This window comes from Onychomys torridus, chromosome 6, assembly GCF_903995425.1.
Source record: "Onychomys torridus chromosome 6, mOncTor1.1, whole genome shotgun sequence".
In the NCBI taxonomy this organism is placed as follows: domain Eukaryota; kingdom Metazoa; phylum Chordata; class Mammalia; order Rodentia; family Cricetidae; genus Onychomys; species Onychomys torridus.
The window spans coordinates 135643497-135668589 of NC_050448.1; the positions used below are offsets into that span (position 1 = coordinate 135643497).

General features: G+C 37.3%; 1 protein-coding gene across 1 annotated transcript in view; it reads left to right on the forward strand.

The window, feature by feature from the left end:
* The window catches only part of Wls (Wnt ligand secretion mediator), a 108692-nt gene extending 87427 nt beyond the window's left edge, over positions 1–21265 (forward strand). The window contains exons 11-12 of the mRNA XM_036190129.1: positions 13177–13330; positions 20406–21265. Of these exons, the coding sequence (XP_036046022.1) occupies positions 13177–13330; positions 20406–20515 (264 nt within the window). The 3' untranslated portion in view covers positions 20516–21265. The remainder of the gene's footprint in view (positions 1–13176; positions 13331–20405) is intronic.
* The last annotated feature ends 3828 nt before the right edge of the window (positions 21266–25093 follow it).

Here is a 25093-nt window from a genome sequence, read left to right on the forward strand (position 1 = left end):
GAATCCTAAGCCTTCTCAAGAGACTGTCCCTGGAGTGGTTCCCACCGATAGCTCCTTTGCAGAGCTGCTGAGGACAAAAGCAGAGAGGCTTATTTTGTTTAGCTAACTAAGCCTTGTTTGTTTAGATCACTCCAACGTGGAACTTTACACAGGCTGGTGACATAGACTGGCTTTCCCCTTCCATTCCTACCTTGTAGAAAGTTGCTAAATAGACTAAAACCTGTGGCCATATTGAAGAGATATTTCATTTAAGGAAGCAAACATTTCAAGACTTGTGCCATAACACTGACAAGAATGTAATAATTTGATTGGGTCATTACCTAACATTAACAAAGATCCCTTGACAGGCCTTTAGCCATTCTATGTGATAATTACATTGCTGCCTAAATATGAACACAACTCAAAAGTCCCACTGATAGAAACTTATATTTACACTATTTCTAAAATTCAAAGTTTGATGTACTTTGAAATCTCAAAAATGATGATTATAATTTTAAAATATTGATTACTTACTTTGAAATGTGAAAAAGTCTACCTAAAATCTGATATGTTATACACATATTAGTCAGATGGGTTTCACAAAGTTCTTCTGAGGTAAATAGGATAGGAACTGTTAGTCATGTTTTCAAAAATATAATTCCCTTGGCTTCTTGGGTATTTTCATATACTCTGTTTTCCAGAAATGTAGTAATTTAGTGGGTTATTTAGCATTTCTTAACATTAACATTAATTTTTCTCAATGTACAATAGTAACATATGTAGAAGTGATATTGCCAAGTATTTAGTAGAGTCCCTGGTGTGTCATAAGCATTAACAGCTGTGTTAGTAATTTACCAGAATGCATATAAGTTGGAGACTAGAACTTAGTCATTCTGGATCTTTTGCTCTATCTATTTGGACAGCAGAGAGCAGCATTCTGGTAGAGCCTTAGGAGAAAGGTGATTGATTTATCCTTTCATCTGCTAGCAAATTCTCTTCAGTTCATCAACTCTGTGTAGATTCCTTTGACAATCTAGTGAAGCTATGGTTCTCTTCTCAGAATACTTCTAATGAATAAGTAAAGTAAAATATTTTCTATTTTAAAAGAATCATATATATATACAATTATATATATTTAATTATATACATTACAGATAACTCATAGTTAATATAAATATGTCCTCAGCACCTACTTTGCACAAAAATAACATTTCATGGGTAATGCTAATATCATAAAGACTTGTTTTGTACATTCATAACTAAAGGAAATATCAACTTCAATTAGAAACTAATGAAAATAAGAATACTTTGTTCCCCTGCTCATTCAGACACCTTTAATTCCATCCAAGGGAACCACAAGTTTTGAGCCTCTAGCTCCCACTGGGATGTATTGGGTTTCTGGCTCTGTTCAAGGTTGACTGCATGTAGAAATAAACAATATACCTACATATGTTTGCACATTGTTCAATCCATCTTCTTTTACTTGTAATAGGAATATGTTTGTGTCAAACTGCTTATAAAACCTTGGAAATTTCACTCCAAATACAGTAAGGCTGTTGCTAATTCTGGATGAGTTCTTTCAAAGTTTTTATTACATTTTACTTGTGTGTGTATCACATGTGCCACAGGAGTCCGTTTTCTCCTTCCACCATGTGGATTGCAGAGATAAAACTTGGATCATCAGTCTCATTGAGCCATATATCTAGCTCCTGATGCATCTTTAATGAAGTTAAGGCTCAAAGACTCATATTCAAGCAAAGGGTTAGGGTTTGGGTTAGGCTTGATTCCACCTTTGTCTAGTTTCCTTGTGTGGTCACTTTGCTTCCTGGTTCCTCTAGATGCTCAGCAATATGCTGTTGTTACACAGCCTCCTGAGTTCCTTAGCTGAGAGAATAGGGAACCCTCACCTAGAAGTGGAGTCTCCAGTAAGATATATCATGTACTCAGGAACATGAAAGGGAAGAGCACTTTCATTCCTGAGGCCTGCCTCTGCCATTTTGCAAAGCTCAAGTCCTTTCATACCTACTTTGGGGCCACAGCCCTCCTTACTGACTAAACTCTGCAGAACTCCTTCCACCTGAATTATAGAATAATCCTCAAGATGGCTTTGCTTTGCCTGAATCTAATCATGTACATGTTTGACTGTTGCACATTTTAAAGTGGTAGAAGATGTCTTATGACCAAATTTGCAGCTTTTCTTTTCATAGAAAGATTAATTTATCACTAGCACAGTATTGGGCTCCAACCTGCTTTTTATATTAGCTGCAATAGTCAGATGGGTGGATTTCAACTCTAAGGAGGTATGATGTCTTTGAATTCCATTAGCACCACACATTCCTCCTGCTGCTTTTTCTTTTTCTTTTTTTAAGGTTTATTTATAGATATCTAAGACATTTTCTTGCATAACTCTCTGTGTCCTGGTACTGATAATATAGTCATCCAATGATTTATTTTCTAATATCATTTTGGAATGTCATAGCAATGAGCTTGCCTGAAAGAAAATCCCATTGAGTAACTTTTGAAATGGATCTCAGCATTAGGTAAAAGGAATGTTTTTAAAACTTCCATTATACTTGTTGGGAGAGCTTCCATTTAAGCCCCATGAAATATGCTTGAGGAATCTTGCCAGGATATTGAAGCTCTGAGGCTAGGAATGAAAGGCACATAGGAAGCTGTTAGACTGTGTTGACGTTGAGGCTTTGTAACTAGGACTGAGGTTCAGTCTTTAATGCCTGCTATTTTAATGGTCTGAGTCACAGCAATGAAGAAATGCTGTGCCAGAGTCTGGTCTTTCAGCCCTGTTCCTTCTGGAAGAGAGAGATGTTTAGTGTAGAGGTGGTATTAGCAAGGAACAGAAGTATAGTGCAGGGAAGAAGGTCATCAACCCTCACTAAAGGAACCCCCAGAGACCTGATATTCATGCCAAGATACTTGTAGTAAACTCCCAGAGAACTTGTTCCCCAGTTCTGTTGTTGATGTGTGATCACTTCATTCTGTGGCTTAGACTGATGTAAGGAAATGTTTCCTATAAGAAAGCCTGTGTTGGGAGTTTGGAAATCTTGTAGTTACTGGAATACTAGGTATCAAAACTACTTAGTATAAAGAGATTTGCCCTCACTTGACTGCAAGGGTATAAATTGGTTCCTATACAGAAGGAATCTGTTGACACATAAAATCAGAAAGAGGGAAGAGTATATAGAAAGTGACATGGTTTTAATTTTTGGTGATAATAATGTTGCAAATACTTGAGTTCTCTCTTTGAAAGTTAAAATAGGAAGTGGCTACCCCTCTAACTTACTATTGTAAAAATTTGGATCTACAAGGCCTGCTCTGTTGAGGTTGCTCATTGCGGTTCATGTTAGTGGGAATGTGCTCAGAGTTCAGTCTGTCTAAAGCATGAGTAATTGAGAAAACACAATCCATTTTCTAAACCCTGGGGTTAGATTAATTTTTGTAGTTTACCTCTTTGTCCACCAGGAAATAAGCATTTACATATATAAGTTCAGTCTACAGGTACTTAAGTAAGTATATTCTAAACAGCATGTATACCCCAGAACAAATCAAAGAGGGCACTAATCTGTTATTTTTCTTAAGACAGGCTCAGCTCCTATGTATTCTTTATCATCTGAGCATCTCATTTATGAGATTCTTCTGAAAAGAATATATATATATATCCTGTCTGCTATAAATCATACACTACTGTGTTTAGGATATACATGTCATGTACAGTTTCTGCACACCCCCTACCCCCAGATTTGAATGTATAGACCTGTGTATATATACTGATTGAACAATGGTCAATGAAGTGAGCTTCCACATAGATTGTTTGATCTGCTGCTTTTAGAGACCAGCACTGCTTAAAACAATGTCCTGCCCTTGTGTTGCATAGTCACTTGTTGGAGCCTGCTGACAGTCAGCTGGATAGCTAGATAGAGGTGTACAGATTGTAGAGACAATGAAGAAGACAGAAAAGAGTCGAGAGGTCTGCTAGTCAATGCTGGACAGCCCCGAGTTTATTTCACAGCTAGCTTATATACAGTTTTTAAGAACAGAGGTAGAATAATGCACAGTGCTGGCAATCAACCACTATCTATCCTGCCTTGCATCAAGGAACAGGCAGTTTCACTTTCTATCTCAATGTACCTCTGGCTGGCATCAGCAGCCTGTGTCTAGCTAGATAGTGTGTTCCTTCCTGTTGGCTAATCAGGACTTTCTCACAGCCCTGGAGCAAGAAAGCTGGGATTCTATTGACTCAGAATAGATTTCAAATTCAAACTGGGATACTAAGTCAGTTGTGGGCTCCCACAATTCGTCCTTTTTTATTTATTTTAAGACTCCACTGAGTCTCTCTGATGACTGTGCCTGTCTTAGGTGTTTCCTTACCATATACCAATCTTACCTATCTATCATAGGAGCATGAATTCCACCATTCACATCCTGTCTTAGGTTGAAGGGAAGCAAAGAAAACTTACCTGTCTTCAGCTACCAGCCTCTGGTGCCAAGTCAAGGAATGTGCAGAGTTTTACTCCATGGAGTTCTGAGCCAAATCTTAGTAGTTCAAAATCAGCTTTAAAATCATAGGCAAACAGATTATGCCTACTAAGATACACGCTCCAATAGCTACAAACCTACTTAAGAGTGAAGTAAGTGATGACCATGAGGGGATAGCCCTTTTGAATTGTTCTAAAATATCTTCAGGTGTTTTAACTGCATCAAAATCCAGTTTAGCCTTTTTCATATCTATAATCTCTTGATGTAATTGAGCCAGATCTAAAGATTCACTAGAATCATGCCAAATTCCTTTAAGATGTTCCTTAACTCTTTCTCATCCAATAGCACTTTCATTGTACACAGAAGTTATAACACAAATCCTTTCATAATTAGAATGACATTTCAAATGTACTCTAATTTTCAGACTTTGGAGCTCATCTTCCACAAATTGTACCACATCATATAAAGCATTCAATTTATGTTCCATTTTCACATCTATATCTTCTTGAGTTTCTAATGTCAGAAACATTCGTAGACAATTGTTTAACAAACCCTGCTGTGTGAATGGATTGAGACAATGCCATTGAAACAACCACAGTAGTAGCAAGCATAGTAACAAGAGCTGCAATTCCTGCTATAACTAATCCAACAACATGCTTCTGTTTGCTTAAAGCTTTCTTGATTTCTTCAATCACTTGTAACCCTTTATCATCAAACCATGGATCACTCATATATACTGGCAATATTACAAAAGGTTATTTTAACACTATTACACAAGTATGATTATCCATTTGAGAAATGCAATTGGTCAAAATGCAATTAAGATATGATACATTAAACATAGAACCATTCATAGATATATTTTCTTCACCAATTAAAAGAACATAGGGCATTTTGAAAGCTAAAACAGGTTTCAAGTGACTGGAATGTCCTGCCACTGTTCCCATGGCAGCAGCAAGTTTCCAAACATAAGTTTGTGGAGATCCAGTACTGGATACCAAATTCCAGCAGACAGTCCTTGGTCCCAAGATTCTGCTGTAAGACAGGGTAAGAGTCACTATAATCATCCTGATTTCTGGACCAATCAAGAATATATTGTGGTGTACCTATGCTGTTATACTTTAAATGAACAATGGCAGCACATCATCTCCATAACAAAGTTATGTTAGACTCTTGCAGTTCTTTTGTGCATGGAGGAAATTTTTGAACGGGTGAAATATTACTTATCCAATCACCTTGAGGAAGCAATAACTTTGTACAAAGTGTATATTGCTTATCATATGCTTACTAAGACACATGCTCCAATAGCTATATGTCCCAATACTTGTTTTTAGAAACACTCCAAGACATCTCTCTAAAGTTTTTTTTTTTGTTGGTTTTTTTTTTTTTGCAAAACATACAGGAATCTCTTTACCATATCCAATATAAGAAAAACTGTGAGCAATCTGGAACTCTTAGGTGGCAGGTTGAACTAAAAACCTGTTATCATTAACTGCAACTACAATTTCTTTTCCTTCCCAAGTTTCAGGATGTAAAATTGGTGGATCAAAAACATAGGCCCAATAGGTCTCACTCTGGCATTTCTGGATGGTCATCAACAACATCAGGATCAGCATCTCTCTGCTCCATATACTATATAATCATTCAGGCAACTAACAAGTTTTACTTTCATTCTGTGAGAAAACACAAACATGCCCTCATCCCCATATTAAACAGGGTCAGGGCCCTTCCATAAACCAGTATAAGGATCTTTCCATTTAACTTGAGCAGATTTTATGGTGGTGCCTTCAAGTCAAAAATCGATCAGCTGCAGATTTTCTAGCAGCATCCACATTTTTAAAAATTTAAAAATAAATAAGGCATGATTCAAACCATTATGTGGCAACTGGGGATATAATTCTCCCTTTTATATTTTTTGAAGTTGCATTTTGAGATTGCCATAGGCTCATTAAAAAATACTTGTCCTTGAGAATTATAAGGAATACTTGTTTCATATTCAATTTGACATTGAGAGCAAAATTGACAAAAAGCTTTACTAACATCTCTAGATCCATTATCAGTTTTAATAACTTTTGGTATCCCCATATAGGAGAAACATTTCAGGCATTGAGCAAGTACTTGCTTGGTAACTTCACCAGTTTGAGCAGTAGCCATTAAAATTCCTGAATAAGTGTCCATTGTCATTTGCAAATATTTCAGTTTCCCAAATTCTGCAATATGAGTGACATTCATTTGCCATAAATGATTAGAAAGGCCTTGAGGATTTACTCCAAAGTAAGGTACAGTCAAATATTGTGGACACATAGCACATTTTTTAACAATTTGACGAGCACTTTCTCTTGTTAAACAAGATTGTTTTCTTAAGCTTTTACTATTGTTGATGATACAAAGCATGTGATCTCTGAGCAAGCTCAACTTGCGATCAACTGAGTACATTTATCAGCTAAAGCATTATCTTCAGCCAATGGACCAGGAAGATTTAAATGTGCTCTAATATGTGCTCATTATGTGCCCCACAAAATATGACAGTTTTTTGTTTTTTTTTTTTAATGAATGGCATCCTGAATTTGTTGAAATAACATTCTTATTTGTCATTAATAGTTTTAATATAAGAAAAAGTTTCTATAACTTGAAGGACTCTATAAATACATTGACTATCTGTATATGAATGTGGGTGACAGTTGTGTGGCTTGATCTGTTAGTGGGGTCCCTGGCAACAGGGCCAGGACTTATCCCAGGTGCATGAACTGACTTTTTGGAACCCATTCCCTGTGATGGGATACCTTGCTCAGCCTTGATACAATGGGGAGGGGCTAGGCTCTCCTTCAACTTGGTATGCCAGACTTTGTTGACTACCATGAGAGGCCTTACCCACTCTGAGGAATGGATGGGGATAGAGTGGGAGGGAGGTGAGGAGGTGGGAGAAGGGGAGGGAGGGAGAACTGGGGTTGGTATGTAAAATGAAAAAAATTAATAAATAAAAATATTTAAATAAAACAAAAACAAAAAATTAAATGAATTATCTTTAAGAACTTGGAAAACCAACAGTTTAACTCAACAACTTGAACTGAATCAGGAATAGTTTGAACTACATGTCTTTCACCATTAATCACATAAGCTGCTTTCCCATTAGAAGAGCCATCAGTAAAAAACCAAAGCAGCATCTTTCACTGGCATATGCATTAATACTTCAGGAAAAATAAAAGACTGCATCTGAGCAAACTGTAATAATTGATCAGCAGGATAATGATTATCAATTTGACCCAAAAAATTTAGCAAAAGCAATTGCCGAAGAATCATTATTTTGAAATAGCCAATCAATTAGTTTTTGTTTGTTTCTTTGTTTTTGTTTGCTTATTTTTTTTTTTAGTAAATGGAACATTTATTACATTTGGTTCCTTCCCAAAATACCTTCTAGAATCAAACCTATCCCATTTTTCTTTGGCTGATGCTTCTTGTGGCTATTACCTGTCAAAACTGTTAAGGTCCATCATCACAATGTAACCCTCAGCTGTTTCCCATGATCCCTTCATGTCTTCGAAACCATTATCATCTGGGAGACTCTTAAATTGCAAAGTTTACCTGTCAGAGCAAGGTGCATTCTTGTGTATAAAAGCATTGAGGTGAAGCTTTAATATTTTATTAATTAAACATTGTTTTTAAATTCTATCTTAAATAAATCTTATTTTTATAACATGAACTATCATATAGAAATCTATCCCAATCCAAAATACTTGGTGGTTGTTGCCTCCTTAGTCTAAAAGGAGATACAGTGAAGAGAGATCTCATTAGTACTAAGAGAGATATTCTTTAACCTCAATTAAAGATTGTTGCCAGCCACGTAGCTGCCACTTCATGATGAGGTCACCACCCGAGATGGAGGAAGACCATGTGGTTGCTGTTTAAAATTAAACAATAGTTACATACACACACACACACACACACACACACACACACACACACACACACACACACAGTTGGATCCAACTATCATTCATTCCCATTTACATTTACCAGCTGCAGTGAACAGATCTGAAAGTGAGACATTGGGCTAATGGTTTGGTGTCATAACTCACTTAATCTCTCCAGAGGAACCATTCATAGTCAGGAATGGAGGTGGGGGAGAATACTGAAGTATGAGAGAATCTGCATTGTAATACTTAGCATCCTCTTCCTCTAATTCTGCCTCATTGCCAGGGTCTAACTGGTCATTATCATCAATTAAGTTTGTAAAAGCATCCACACAAAGCAGTTCCTCTGGGACAGCAGGATGTTTAGTTTCAGTTTTTCTTTGTTCAGGAAATACTTTATTCCTTTCAGTATGGAGGTCTAAACTGTCTTGAATGAGTTTCCAGAGACTGAAAATATCTGTTGTAAGTTTTTCTGGACCATGCTTATCATAATACTGCTGTATCTTAACTCCAATATGTTCTACAAATTCTAAAAATTTACACAATTGCTTACATCCTACTTTAGTTCCTCTAGCCTTTAAGATACGTTTAAGTAAATGTACAAATAGCCATTTTCTATTTCCTTGGCCCATACTTACTTTTACACTTGTTCACAAATTTTTTAGTGTGCGTCTGATTTTTTATTTACACATATCACTTTTACTCTCAAGTTGTACTTACCACAGCTTCCACTTTTTTTGAGTGCACTCCTTTTTTTCTTCTGTGGTGTCTATCATGGACTCCTCCATACCTGCTCCCACACTGGGCACCACTTGTTGGAGCCTGCCGACAGTCAGCTGAGTAGCTGGGTAGAAGTGCGCATATTGTAGAGACAATGAAGAAAACAGAAAAGAGTTGAGAGGTCTGCCAGTCAATGCTGCGCAACCCCAAATTTATTTCACAGCCAGCTTATATACAGTTTTCAAGGACAGAGGTAGAACAATGCACAGCACAGACATTCAGCCACTCTCCTGTCTTGCATCAAGGAACAGGCAGTTTCATTTTCTAGCTCAATGTACCTCTGGCTGGCATCAGCAGCCTGTGTCTAGCTAGGTAGTGTGTTCCTTCCTGTGGGCTAATCAGGACTTTCTCACAGCCCTGGAACAAACAAGCTAGGACTCTATTGACTCAGAATAGACTTCAGATTCAAACTGGGACACTGGGTCAATTGTGGGCTCCCATAGTCACTAAGAACACTTTCTGGAGTTGGATCCATGACTGTGAATTTCTAGTTGAGCAATCTTAGGCAAGATATGGAAAGATTGTCTCCTGTCGTAGTTAATATTCTGTTGCTGTGCTAAGATACCATGACCAAGGCATCTTTTAGATGAAACAGTTTCTTATGGGTTGTCAGTTTCACAGGGTGAATCTATGGCCATCATGGTAGGGAGCATGGAAGCAAGCAGGAAGGCATGGCACAGATCCTGATCCAAAAGCCTGAGGCAGAGAGGGAGCTAACTAGGCATGGTGTAGGCTTTTGAAACCTCAACCTTCCAGTGACACTCCTCCCCACAAAGCTACACCTCCTAGTCCTTCCTAAACAGGTCCACCAACTGGGGACCAAGCATTCAAATATATTAATTTATGGGAACCATTCCCATTCAAACCACTATAGTTGTCAACCTCATAGAATAGAGACTAAATGGTATTTTTCATATAGTGCTGGAATGTCATGAACACTAAATGAATGTTACTACAGTTCACCTTGCTACTATTACAGAATAATCTTTACTTTAATATTGCCTGTATTAACCATTTGTTCTAGCTGGTAATAAAGGAATCCAATAGAGCACAAGATGTAATGAATATTTATCACGTATTGATTTTTCTTCTCACTTTTACATAAAATTCTTGTGATCTATTATGGACTATAATATTTTCTTTACTTTTCAGTCAAATCATTCTTCCCTTCATTGCTCTTCTATCTCTCTCTCTGTTCTCCTTCCTTCTTTCTCTCCCTCACCACTCTTTCCTTCCTCTTAATCATCAAATAGTACTGTCCATGATAAGATCCCCTATAACTCCTGGCCCAGGATTTCTATCTTCTAGGACACATCTGATAGCTTCCCCAATTCCTTGCATAGTGTTATTTCCCACAACCTTTACTCTCACCAGCTAATGGTATTGCTCTCTCTGGGGCTCCCTGAATCTGGACATCTTCAGCATCTTCTATAGAAAAAATTGTTTCACTCTGAGAATCTCCTTCCTTCAAAGCCCAGGTTATAATCACTAGCTGATGATATTCCCTATATCCCTATGTCCTTATTCTTTCAGGGTCTGAACACTAGTTGAGAAATTTCTCTTCCCCCCACACAAGCTAACAAACCTGACCTTCAGAGCCCAAGTATTATCTTGAAATCCAGTAGTCTTACCACTCAGAGCCTGTTTTTATTCTTCTAAACAAATTGTTATGACTCAAGGTACATCCCAGCTGATTCCTTGAAGCCTATGGCATGGCAACTAGAACCTTTTTCCCATTGCTCTAACTCACTAGTTTCTTCCATTATGAGCCGCACTAACATCCATTAAAACTCATCCTCAGTCAATAATGAATCACAGTCCACCCTGCTGAATTCCTGTGTTCTGTTCTAGCCCTGCTTTCTTTTTCCTTATGTTCCCGCAGACATTCTTATAACATTCCTATATCAACAACTGTCAATTGAGTGCTGTGTGAGTTCCAGGCCTACAGGTATTTTCTTAGATGAGTTAATCATGCCAATCCTAGCAAGAATTAATTCATCAAAATATCAGTTCTGTGGAAGGAGGAAAGCTCAAGAAACTTCAGTCTTAGACAAAGAACTACAGGCAACCAGGGAATGCTGAGAGCAGAAGAAATAGTATTCTCCAGAGAAGAGCATACAAATTGGTTACACAATACCAAATGGTCAGCCCAGAAAACAGATGCATACAAATAATATTGATTATAATGTCAAGTGGATGTATTTACACATTTAGTTACACACACACACACCATTTAAATGGAAAAGAGGTTATAAATTTGAAAGACGCTAGGTTTGGGGCTGTACATGGGATAATATGAAAGAAGGAAAGGGGAAGGGGGAAATTATGTAAGTATATCATAATTGCAACATTTTTTTAAAACTTTAATGCAAATCTTCAGAAGAATTAAAGAATACCAGTTAAATTAAAATTTTAAATATAAGTTATGAATTTTCTCAGCTTATGTCCCAAAATGTAACCTTAGTTGAAGGTCTATTACCCAACAGCTGCTTTGTTCTGTCTTGCTTATATTTTAATGATCCCAGCCTTCCCTGTTACCTGGTCTAGGCCAGAAGCACAGATTTCTGGAACTCTTAAAGCTCTTTTCCTACCATCATATGCATTGACATAAGTCTGTGTTCCACATGGTATAATTTTTATAAAGTGGGCACAATTTGTATTTTAATGTTAGAGTGGCATTTAGAAACATTGCTAAGAAGTCATAAATAGCTTGAATGCTGACACATGATCTAAAATAGATAATGGTTATAAACTATCAAAACCACCACCTGGACATTTCATAAAATAAATTGTTTTAAAAATGAGTAAGAGGTGGTGGTTTGTTTTATGAGTCACAAAAATGAAAAATTATATACCACCAAAGGATAGACTAACATTGGCAAGTATATAATTGGATTTTCTGGTTTCTAGACACTCTAGGTTTTCAAAACAAAAAATACACAGTTGATGTCTTACAAGGTTTATGGCCTCAGTGGATCATGGGAAATACAAAGTAAGGCCTGAATGAACACAGACCCACTATATCATAAACAGGAGCCAAGCTTAACCTTTTTGTTGAAGTAATTAACATCCCAACCTAGCTTGCCATCTTGCAATTTAGAAGTGGCTCCTAAATAAGGTTTGTATAACCCAGACTCATTAAGCTTCCAAAGAAACATGTACCCACTACTTTCTTTTATCCACATTTAAAATTACTTATAGGAAGCAAAAGTGTTTGAAATCATTTCAGTGAGCTTAGTGCTTGTACAAATTATTAGTCATTCAACTCAACAGCTCTGTAGCAGTTGTTTGTGTAAACCATATATCTTCAAAGCTCTCTGAAAACACTTACCAAGTCATATCAAACAGAGGCAGTTTCTGAACATTTGTTACAAAACTACAAAGCATATGGAAGCTTCCTAATTACCTTTATTAGTAGTTTACCTAGAATGACACTTCATAAATACAATATATTGTTAGTTTCCACCATACAATTTCTAGAAATTACATATATATTCAGTTCTCAACAATAACCCTACAAGTTTTTAGGGAAACTGAATTCCAGAGACTTCACCCTTTCCTTATTAAGTAAATGTGCATTTACGTTTACTGCACACACACACACGGTGCATCAAGCACCAAAGATGCTGCAGCTGCGGAAAGCAAGTTAGAGATTGTTTCTGCCTTAGGCAGCTTTTATTTATATAGGAAGATGGCAGAGAAGAAATTGTAGTTGTGGATGGAGTCAAGCACAACCTGTTAATAGAAGAATAAGGGAACTTCCATTTCCAGGAAGAGACATTCTCAAAGTTATACTAATGCATAGCCAAAATAGTAGCCACTGACTTTGCGCCTGACACTAGTAAACCTTCAGGAGACCTTAATTTATATGAATTTTATTTACACTAAAGTGTGGAGTCTTGTAGGGCCCTTAACTTTTCCATCTGAAGAAGAGCCCTGGCTTCCATGTTAGTTGGTTTCTATTTTTGTATTATGCTTCTCTGTTTCACTTGAATGCCTTCCTTTTCATCTATAGGTGACAGAAGGCCATTGGAAATGGGGTGGTGTCACAGTTCAAGTGAACAGCGCTTTCTTCACTGGCATCTATGGAATGTGGAACCTGTACGTCTTTGCTTTGATGTTCTTATATGCACCATCCCATAAGAACTATGGGGAAGACCAGTCTAATGGTGAGTCTCTGTCTTTTTATTGCAAGTTCATTCAAAATAGAATAGACCTTTGTGTCTTCAAGATTTAGAGGCTAAAGCCCTGTGTTCATCAGTTAATCTTTCTTCCAGATATCTTTCTAATACAAGCAGAGAGTAAGTGAGCACTCAGGGGATTCAAGAACCATAAAACAAAAATTTAACACAAGGTAGACAGCTCTTGAAATAGCCATTTTTGTTCTCCAAAATCTATTGAGAATGTTTATAAAATATATTCCAGTTACAGTAGTAAAGAATAAAATTTGTTTTCCTCACTTTTCCTTGAGTAAAACAAACTCTTGGAAAGTATGCCACATTTATTCCTCCAACCATGGAGGTCAAATCTTGAGATACTGGGTAAAGGTTCCTTGGATTTGATTTCTTTTCCTTGGTTCTCTTCATGTGTTTTTGCTGTGAGTATGTATGTGTGTGTGTTGGGATCAACCTAGGATCTCATGTATGCTTAGCAGGTATTCTCCCATTGATCTATATTACCATTTTTTCAAGAATGTTTTTTCCCAAACCAATTTCTTTTCTGTTTTCAAATAATTCCTGTCTTCTAGTGCTGAGAATGCCACCTTTTCCTAACTTAATATCACAGAAACCCAAGGCATCCAAAACTAATTGTATTTAGCCAATCTGGTCATGTCAGAGGAAAGGAAACTGAGTATCAGAGAAGAGAAGTTGTTAAGTCTCTGCACTAGCCATCATGAAAGGAAATAATTGTCCCTTTCCAATGCTGTCCACATGTAACAGATGGCTATATGTAATAAACAGCTAGCTCAATAGCTCTTCTTTTGTTTTACCTCTAGTCTCACTCTTTTTACTATTTTTCACACTGCTTTACCCTAACTGCATCCTCATTCTTAGGGTAACCATAATGTATGACATGTTTTCTGAAATTAGAACACTATTGTGCTCTTAATGCCTTGGTACAGAGATGGACACCTTGACATTTCCTGCATTAAAACTTGGCCTCATTTCTGTACTCAGTGTGTATGTATCGTGAATGATTAGATTCTGTTTTCATCAGAGCCTGCTGAAACTCTGTCTTCTTTGGGGTACAGTCTACATATTGTCTCCTTTGAAAACTATTTCTGATTATCAACATTAGAACACAGAAAATTATGCTTAAATGGAACATTATTTCTGTTGGCTGGTGGCATGATTTTAGTAGTCAGGTAAGTTAAGCCAGATTGATAAGCATCAATGAAGTTTTCACTTCAACATCTTCATGCCTTTCATAAACTAATTTTTATTGTGACTGAGGATATGACTCAAATGCTGAATGGCTTGCCATATAAGCACAAATATCTGAGTGTGGGTCATCAACACCAGTGTAAAACTAGGCATGGTGGTACATTGTCTGTAACCTAGACAGTGGGTTAAGGAAAGACAGGGAAAAGACAAAGACAAGCAGATCCTTGGGGCTTGCTGGCCACTCAGACTAACTAAAATAGTGAGATGCAAGTTCATTGATAAATCTTGTCTCAAAAAATAAGGTGAAAATCAGTTGAGGAAGATACATGACATCTATCTCTGGCTTCCACCAAATGCACACACACATTTGCCCATGTACTTTATGTACATGCACAAACAAATATGTACACATACATATTATAGTTTGTACTATGTCTTAGAAGTAGGAGTAAAAGAAGTTTTTCCAGGTTTTAAATTGTATCCATTTTCTTAAATGGGTAATTAGACTTCTAAGAAACAAATCTGAGGTATATGGTTGCTCTTTTTATGGCATAGGTGCAAGAAGTATTCTAGGCCATGCCCTCCTTCTCCTAATGGAATATTGATTCCTTAAGGGCAGACTTAATTCTGGTTATGTATTTTGCTTTTTTTGTTTTTCTCTTTTATGAGATAAGGTCTGTGTAGTTCAGGCTGTACTAGAACATGAATTTCACCTGTCTCAGTGCTGGGAATAGAGGCATGTGGCTGTAATGATAAGCTAAAGATAAGGAAACAGGAATGAGGAGAAGCCAGGAGTGCTGATTCTAGAGTGAGGACTCCTCAGTCCCACTACCATTTGTTTTCATATTACGTTGTTGCTTCTATGGGAAAACATCCTATGCAGAAGATTTATTTTCCTTCTTATACCATAACTTTTTTAGAATAAAGAGATCTTGTCATTTCCGGTTTTCAGTGTATCTTCCTGCCTCTCTAGAGGGCTTGAGACCTAGGCATCTGTCAGCCTCTCTTCCATGGCTAGTTGATGTACTACAGTATGTAGCAAAGTAGGGCATGCAGCTTCTTAAACAGCCAATCTCCATATTGCCAAAACAATGGAACTCTGGATTATAGACAAGAACATTGATTTTATTTCATGGTCCTCCTGTAGGACTTTAACAGATACTAAATGGTCTTGTCCTTGAATTTGAGAGTTTTTGTCTTGCAAGGAAATAGTACATAAAACAATTACTGTGTTCCCTAGATGTTGTAACGAACATGCTAACAAGTTGTCTTACTAATAAGCATTGACTGCATGAACCCTTCTGCTTTCTGTTTGCAAATCTGCTAACCCCCTGCACTGCTTTTCTCTATAGTAAACAAGCTCTTCAAGTTCCACACTATCAGGTTCTGAGTTTCTTTCTTACACTAGCAGTGAAGAGCAGAAGGGGACCTCCTGTCATTGTGCAACTCAGGGAAATGTCTGTCACAGATAAAAATGTGTCCACCCATAATACTACTGAGCACATGACGCTCCAGAGCCATGACTAGCTTCTTACCCTGTACAGTAGCTTTAAAATCTCACAATTGAGAAATGTTACAATGTTGGCCTCATCAGAAGTTTTCATGGAAGACAGACTTATTGATTTATAATGCCATAGAAAGCTCAAATCCTAGTTCACAATAGTAGAACATATCCTCATTTTTTTTTTAAATGTATGCTTGGAACATTCATATCCTTGCATTGTCAATATGGCTGTGATATGCCACTGTCATTTTGTGTCCAGATTTTAAAGATGCTAGATATCTTAATGTTTCCTTGTAGTGAAGTATCATAACGCTCCAAATAGCATATTAAAAAGAGTCTTAAGCACTTAGTAGCAAACATTTGGGGCCCTAGCAACTTGTACCCTGTACTCTTCTGTGTGGCATCATGACCTCACTCAGTTCTAGAAGGGGGTCTTTACATTGGCTTCCTGATCACCTTCCATCTTTTATCTTTCCCTATCAATCTTTCATCTTCCAGAAGATGACATAGTAGATCCTGTGAATTCTGGAACTTTAGGCAAGACTCCAAAGCTTCTTGGAAAGGTCTAATTTGAAATATTCCAGAAAAAAATACAAATGAAGTCAGGAAGAATACTTTATTTTTAAATTCCCTCAGTATCTGAGTGTCAATTATTCTCTGCAGCCTTCCTATGTCCCTTTTCTCTTTTCTGGAGTGTTTTCATTGTTAAACTCACATAACAAATAGATCTAGGCTCTTTGAACCCTGTCTCATCAAAGCTACCTTCACTCAGAAGGGATCCTTACCCTGAGGCACACCTACTTTGCAGTGGAGGATTGTCCCTAAACTTCAGGAAAGAGTGACAGTGCGGGATGCTAAACTCTTGCTAGCTGGACAGAGGTAAAAAGTAGCTGAGGCAGGCAAATATTGATGAATAATTGATGAGTGTGTACTGCCTGGAAGATGTGCTGGGTCTTTGATTCATTATTTTTTAAAACATAATCATCACCACCATTATCATATTAACACCCAAAATGTAAGACAAACATAATGTTAACAGTAATCTTTTATACTGAATCAATTTAGATCTACAAATATAGCATTCTTGTTTTTCAATTCTGCTCTGAACCAGAAATTTTCTTATAAAGAATAATCACTTAAATTCATCTTTGAAGGTGAATAAGAAAAAGGCTAGTATGGGACCAAGGAAAAGTCCATAAAAAATGATAGAGTCATTATGACTATATGGAGAGAACACAAGCTTTGAAGACAGTCACAGATGGCTTAGATCCTGGCTCCAGCGCAGACTATATTTGACCTTGAGAAACAAATATGAGTCCACAGTATTAGAACTCTCTGGTAGTAACTCTTGAGCAACGGTGTGTTATTTGACTTTGATGGTTATAAGGATGTAATTATGGGATCCCTTTAATATTAGAAGACCTTTGTTCTCACAAAGAATGTGTGAAACACTCAGAATGGCCATGGCATGTGGAAGTTCCCTTAATTCTCCATCTGCCCCCAGTAATGTTTTCTTTTTGTGTTGGATGGAAAAGACTTTGAGCACCCAGAAGCCAAGACAGAGATAGACTAACAGATGGAGCAAGACTTTGGCAGAAATAGGGGTTAGTGGAGTTTGGAACCAAATGAAGGAATCCTTACTCCCCCTCTGCTACTGGCATATTCCCAATACCATACCCTAAGTTGAAAAAATTGCCCTGCAAAATGCAAGAATTATAGATTCTGCTGCACAGATTTTCACTGTAAGTCTTCATCTAGCACTTTAGGTAAACTAATAATGCTTCAGTATCCTCCCATCTAACAAGGAAATACAGGTCATGCTAAGTCTCTAACAGTGCACATTGCAAACATATAGACCACAGCTCCCTTGTTGGTTCTCAGATTTGTATGCTAAAAATGTATCAAGATACTAAAACAAATTGATATTCTAAAAGTCCCTCTACATTATTAGATTATATATTTGTTGTCTATAAGCATACAAATTATTAGTATATATTTACAGCTTTAGCACATTTTACTTGAATGTCATACTTCATTGGTGGCCTTGTTGGTCTTTGGAAACTATAAAATCAAACATATGGTAGAACCCGAAGGTCAAGAGCATAGAGCCTGGCCCATATTGATATAGTGTGTATCTGCATCTAATATTACTGTGAGTCAGTTTGGGCCTTGGGAAGATTACTTATCCTTTGCTTTTTTATCAGCAGAATGGGAATGATATGAATATTGCCTCTGACAGCAGAATGGTTTGTGTATTTCTGCATCAGTGTTTATACAACACGTAAACTTGCAACAGAACCAGGAATGATACTGCACACCTGTAATCTTTGCAATCCAGAGGCATAGGCAGTGGGATCTTGAGCCCAGACTTGGCTAAAAAGTTAGATCCCATCTCAAAAAAAAAAGGGGGGGGGGGGAGAAAGGAAGGAAGGAAAGAAGTGGAGGAGGAGGGGCAGGGAGAACTGTCAGGCACATGATAAGCACTATAACATAGATGCCTATTTTTGGTTTTTGCTTGTTTGTTTTAGCCTTTTTTTTTTTTAAGCCAAAGTATTTTGGCTATTTTGTTATGTAACCTGCAACATAAACATTTTCTAGGAGAAAGGAATCCATTAAGTAAACACTACTGTAATAGTCAGGATTGTCTTTGAAATTCTGGTGAATGGAACAGACATGCCATTAGAAACTGACTGTGATATGATGACTCAGCCTAAACATACAAATCCATAAATCACTTTCTTTTACTAGAAGTATGATGCTTCTGCTCTAGCTCATGAATGTGCATGCATGTATGTTTGTGTGCATGCACATGCACATGTAGGTCATAAAAGTAGAATAGGGACCATGGAAGAGGGGAAAGGAAAAGACAATGATGACGTACATATGAAATGAAAGCAGAAGAGGCCTATAAGAATGAGCTGTTTGTAAAAGTAGAGCTTGTCCCTGGCTTGAGGTACATTTGGCAACTTCTTACAAGCTTTGTTATGCATTTCTTCTCCTGTCCAGAAGTTGATTTAATGAAAATGCTGGAGGCTGACCTAATGCTTCTTTATTTAGAATATTCTTTGCCTAAGTCTTGAGAGCTGGTATTTAATGATGTAATAGATTATGGTATACCATACTGAAAAATGGATCTATAATGAAAAGCAAATACCATATGTTATCCATGAACAAACATACCAGCCAAACAAATCTAGTTTCTGAATGGGATGACCTGTGGGATTCTAAGACTTTCAAGCCCTGGACAGTCTCTAAGGGGCTCTCGGTTGCTCTCTGCCCAGGATAGTATCCAAGGGACTTTCACAGGTTTCTTAATGTTCAGGACAGTATCTAAGTACTGTCTGGTCACTTTCTGACCCTAACTCTGAGTTTAATTATATGCTTAAACTAAGAAAATGCTTAGTTCCATAGAATACAATAGTTATATAATATAGAAAGCGTGGACATGCTTCCACACACATGCCCACATTTCATGTTCTATTCCCCTGTACTCCTATCTACCAATGTGTGTGTGTGTGTGTATATATATATATATATACTTCTCAGAGTGAAACTGACCATTGATTCTGGGTGCTTTCTACTCTCTTCTCACTAGTTTACTAGTTCATTCATATAATAGTAGAATATTGGCTAGCAGACTCTTAAATGTTTAGCATTATTTTTTCTCCTAATTAGGGAAAGGCCATGTTATTCCATTTTAGGCACACAATTCTGTCTTGGTATCTAGGCAGTCATGAAAGACAGGAGAAAATTTGGTTCTTTTTTTCTGAAGCCCATAATTGCTGTTAGTATATATTAGCTTGCCTAAATCCTTGGTTAGGATAGGCAGGTCTTGTTTGTAGGAGACATAGTCATTGTATATGTTGTCATCAATAGCTGCTATGTGCCTATTGAGCCATGCACATCTGCTGTGAGGTCTGTTTTACTGACTTAACCCACTGTGTTGGCCTCAGAGTCAGATTCCAGGTTTTACTTTTATGCTTTTATGTACCTGTTCCTCCATGGGGGTGGGGGTCAGTTCCCTTGCTTTTCTTTCCAGGCTCCCCACCTTTTTAGCTGGAATGACCATAATTGACTGCATCTTAGCCTGCTCTTATGAGTATTAAATAAGATTGGATAATAGATATTTATAATATCATTAAGTACAAGGTAAGCTTTCATTAAATGTTAATAATACTATGAATGATATCAGCAGTGATTTAACTCATATCATTAATGACCTGTCTGAGGGCAAAAAGCAGTATTAAAAAATATAACAAATTCTAAGCAAAAAAGTTGAGATAGCCTATCAGGGTAGAATGTGAAGTGCCTCTCTTTTCTCCTTGAACAAATATAACACCAAATACCTTGTTTCAGGTGACCTTGGTATCCACAGCGGGGAAGAACTGCAGCTCACCACCACAATCACCCATGTGGATGGACCAACTGAGATCTACAAATTGACCCGTAAAGAAGCACAGGAATAGGATGTTACAGTACTGCACTGGGCTGAAAATGTCTCTCTATCTAGCTCCATCCCTAGAGTGGGAAGCCTACTCTACAGAGCTTAGTGAAAAGTGACTGCCTAGTGCTTCTTAGGTATGTTTTCTTAGACCAGTGGACCGACATTTGTCAGATAACTTCCTACAGTGGCTTTTACAAGACTGCCACTAATATATCATGTATGATAACAAAAACTGGTATGACACATTTTCTGTGATCACTGTTAATTAGCGACATAGCAACATCTGTAGCAGGTGGGTTAGTAACCCTCACATGCAGGGGTATACTCCTTGGGATGGTTTTGGCCAATGGGGTCTATATTGAGTAGATTATGACTTTTTTTTTCCTGTTTTAGATTCTGGGATATGTTTAAACATTGTTTGTAGTCCAACATTTGTTTATGTCATGGCCTTTTCACCCTCCTCCATGGGCACTTTCTTTTTCCTATTTATATCACCAAGTAGCCAACTGAATTATTATATAAGTTGTCAGTGTAAATCTGTCCATTTTTTAGTGGCTTACGACAAAATAACCAAATTTCATAAGAAATTCTATCCCACCAGAGGTATTTCAGCTTTGAAACCAAATCTATGTATCTGATACTAATATGTCTGTTAGATGTGAATTTTGAGAAATATTTGCTAAACTACCCAAGTAGGATTTCTGCTATTAAATGGCCTTTGGGTCCTAAAAGCTTTTTTTTTTTTTTTTAACTTCTTGCTTAAAATGTGTTTTCTTTTGATAAGATGCTTCAAACAACCTCCAAAACTGTAAATCCAGTCATTTGAATAAAATGAATATAAATATGCTCTCCTTGCTGCCCCAACCATGCTCAAGCATGCAGATTTGAGTTTGCCTCAATCATGGAGTGACTTGGTGCTGGCAGAAGTAGCCTGACTATTCCTGGAGGTGAAGCAATAGCTTCTAAGCCAGTGTGCATACAGACTTCATTTCCACACCCGCCAATAACCTGTTAGATTTTTATTTGTTTATGTTTTTTTAATGCTAAAGAAGCTATATGCCATAGGAGATAGAACACTGGATCCTGAATTTAGAAGGTAGTTTCCTATCAAAGGTCCATCATGCACTTGTCAGGTAACCTTGTTCAAGCTGTCTGACACGGCTATTTTCTCACCAAGAAACTCGCATTCATAAAATGTCACTGTGTGCAGAGTCACAGTAAAAAATAATTAGTGTACATGGGAATGCTTCATCAGTTATACATTCACATAAATAGATTTCCTTTGCAGTCTAATAACAATTTCATGAGAGTGTCATTTTGAGATACTGCTGACTGAAATGAAGTTTGTGGTATATTCTTAAATTCACCTACCTGGAAAATCCCACCCTGTCTTTTTCCTAACTTTGGCTAGGACAATGATAAACAATGACAGAGAAAACACTTAGATCCTGGCTGTTGTTTTTAATGCCTTTTGCTAATCTGGTAAATGTTGAATAGGTATGTGAGCTGTTGTACTCAACATTTACTTACTGATTCTACACCTAAGAATCAAGTATAGCTTGTTCTTATGTTTCTAGCAGGGAAGATAAACTTCAAGCACTATAGTGATCTCCCATCTTGAAGATGGTAGTGAGGTGTCTCTATTCTTTGGGATGGGATAAGAGCATTAAAGAAGTATTATTTTTCCCAGGGCCAAAGGATAGAGGGTACAATATTAGAAAAGCCATAGAAGTAATATAATATTGAGAAGGTTTGGGTAAGGTTGGGTATCTAGTCTAGATGGTGTGTAGAAAGGCACAAGATGAGCCCTGTGCCCCTTGAGCCAGAATACATATGATTTTCAATGTCATAGTAAGAATTATCAGACTGCTGCAAATTTTAGACAGAAATAATGTGGTTAGACTCACCTCTGAAGCAAGGGAAGGCTTAATGGATCCAGCATTGAAATCAAAGGCCAGAGCCAGGCAGCAGCAGAGGATGTGGAGAAGGGAGGATTATTTTGGAGATAAAACAGAGCAGACATGGTTTGAGTGTTCTGAATGCGAGCTTCATAAAGAAGTATTGAACAGAGTCAAATTTCAGGCCCTTGCTAAATAGGGGACTAGTAGTCCTCTGTCCCAAGTAGAGATTCCTGGATGAGATGTCAGTGTGTCCATAAATAGTAGAATCCAAGTTTACCACAAATAATAGGATATTCCTAGAATAGTTAATGGATTTCTGGAAAAGTTGCATTACCCAAAAAACAATGGACTTGGGGAGAGCTCTAATGGAGTTCAGCTTTAGGAACTCATGTTTTCCCCTAGAGTAGTTTCGTTTACAAATCCTGAACCTTAGTCTCTCTCATTAAAACCATAGACAGTATGTCCTGTTGCCATTCAAATTATACAGGGAATCAGGTCAAACAGCTTGACTTTGTGATAGGTTGAAAGGGGAGAAGTTGGGCAGAGAAGCAGAGCAGAGTCGATTGATGGACATGCTGAGCGGCGAGGGGGAAGATGGTTGCTCTGATTGGAGCCAGAAGGAAGGCACTAATTTTGAAATCTGAGACCAGCCATTAAGGAAAGACATTTATAACATGAAACAAAACCCAAAGAATGTCAGTGACTAGGATCTAGAAACAAGTTGTGGATTTAGCTCTGAAGGATTGAAAAGATACTTTCAATGCATACGGTCGAGAAATACCAGGTGGACAGTGAAGAAGGAAATTGAAATCAAAAGGAGAAAGTTTGTAATCCTGGAAGGGCCACCAAGAATGCTGCAGTTCTAAGGGTGCAGATGTAGCCTAACCAGCTCCAGTCAGTAGAAAGTGTCCTGGAAACTCCTCAAAAAGTGAAAAAATAGAGACAATCAGATCAGGAAAAAAAAAAAAAAAAAAAAAAAAAAAGTTGTGTATACCAATTTACATACACATCACTATAAAAATAATTTTCATATGACCTTAAGGATATTTTACAAAAGTATAAAAGATTACCATTATCTATAAAATAGATGCACCAATGTGTTCAACAAATAAGTAGAAAATAAAATCACTTCCATTTGATTCTTGGGGTTTTGTATGTATGTTATACTTACTTACATTTTCCCCACTGGGGAAGGGAATGTGTATCAAAATGAAGTAAGTGTTCTGTGTATGACCCTTGTGTAGTTTAACCATCCCTCAGAAGTGATAAAATTCACTCTAACAATTCTAGTGCCTAAGTTCAGGCCATCTAGAGCTTGTACACAGGATTCTGAAAACGAAGCTTCCTGTGTAACCTACAGAGTAAAGTGTGTAACTGTTTTTGACTCCAGCACCCTAGTCACTTCCTCCTGCCTGGTAATCACCGGGTTAACAGAGGAAGTAGGAAGATTTTTTTCCCATGTGTAACGGATGGATGCATAGAAATGGATACCTTTTAAAGAGATCATGTACACAGCTACCTCAGGAGTAGCTATTTTAAAGTAGGATTTTGGTCAGGGAATGGTGAATAAGAGTGAGTGAGCACATTTCACTCATCCTGCTCTCACTCTGAATGAATGGGCCTGTGTTCTCCAGTACTGTCTTCTTGATTTAGGTTGACTTTTTGCCCAGCAGACATTTATCCTCAGGGCAGGTGATGAGGTCAAGTTGCCTGTGCATGCTGACTGTCATGAATATACCTTGTACCTTTATCCCTCAGAATCATTTTTATCCTGGCATGTTTACAAAAACATTTCTGACTTCTATAAGTTTATATTTGTCATATATTAGTCACTTTTCTATTGCTGTGATAAAACACCACAACAAATACAATTTATAGAAGGAAAGTTTAGTTTGGGTTTCCTGTTCGTGATGGGAAGGCATGTCAGAAATCTGCAGGCATGGCAGCAAGAACAAAAAGTGAGAGCTCACATCTCAACACAAGCACAAAGTAGAGAGAGAAATAGATTTTAAACTCTAACAGCTGATCCTCAGTGACATACTAACTCCAACAAGGCTGCACCTCCTAACTCTCCCCAAGTTTATCCAGCAACTATATTTAAATATCATTTCTCATTTAAACCACTACACTTCATGTCTTCTGAGAACTGATATTTCTTATTATATATGGATTTCTTAGTTTGTGACTACATAAGTAGCCCCCTTTCTGCTGAAATCAGAAATGTGTAAACTATTTTGTTGTAAAGAGTTTCCTCTTTTCTCACCAATGCATTTAGATTTTAGAGTTAGGAATGTCCCTTGGTGTTTGTAGCATGTTTCCTTCCTGACTTTTCATTTTTCTACTGACAGCTCCTTCCCATCTCTCCATGTGCAACCCTATAGACATAGTTTCCAGATAGTTTCACCATTACTGGTTATTAACTTCAGTTTTGTTTCTCATTCTTCCAAAATACTACATTAAGAATGAAATAGTATTCTGACTGGAACAGATTAATGTGAAAATGATACTTTTTGTACTAAGGACCAATGGCAAACATTTTTTATTTGTTTCTCATGACTTGTGACCATATCAACACTAACACACTTAGAGATTTAAATATTATCAATGCTATGTACTCAGCAATATTTTTCATCCTTACTTCATGTCTATAAGACATTATCTCACACTGCAGCCCATTACTCACAGAAATTCTACTGTTT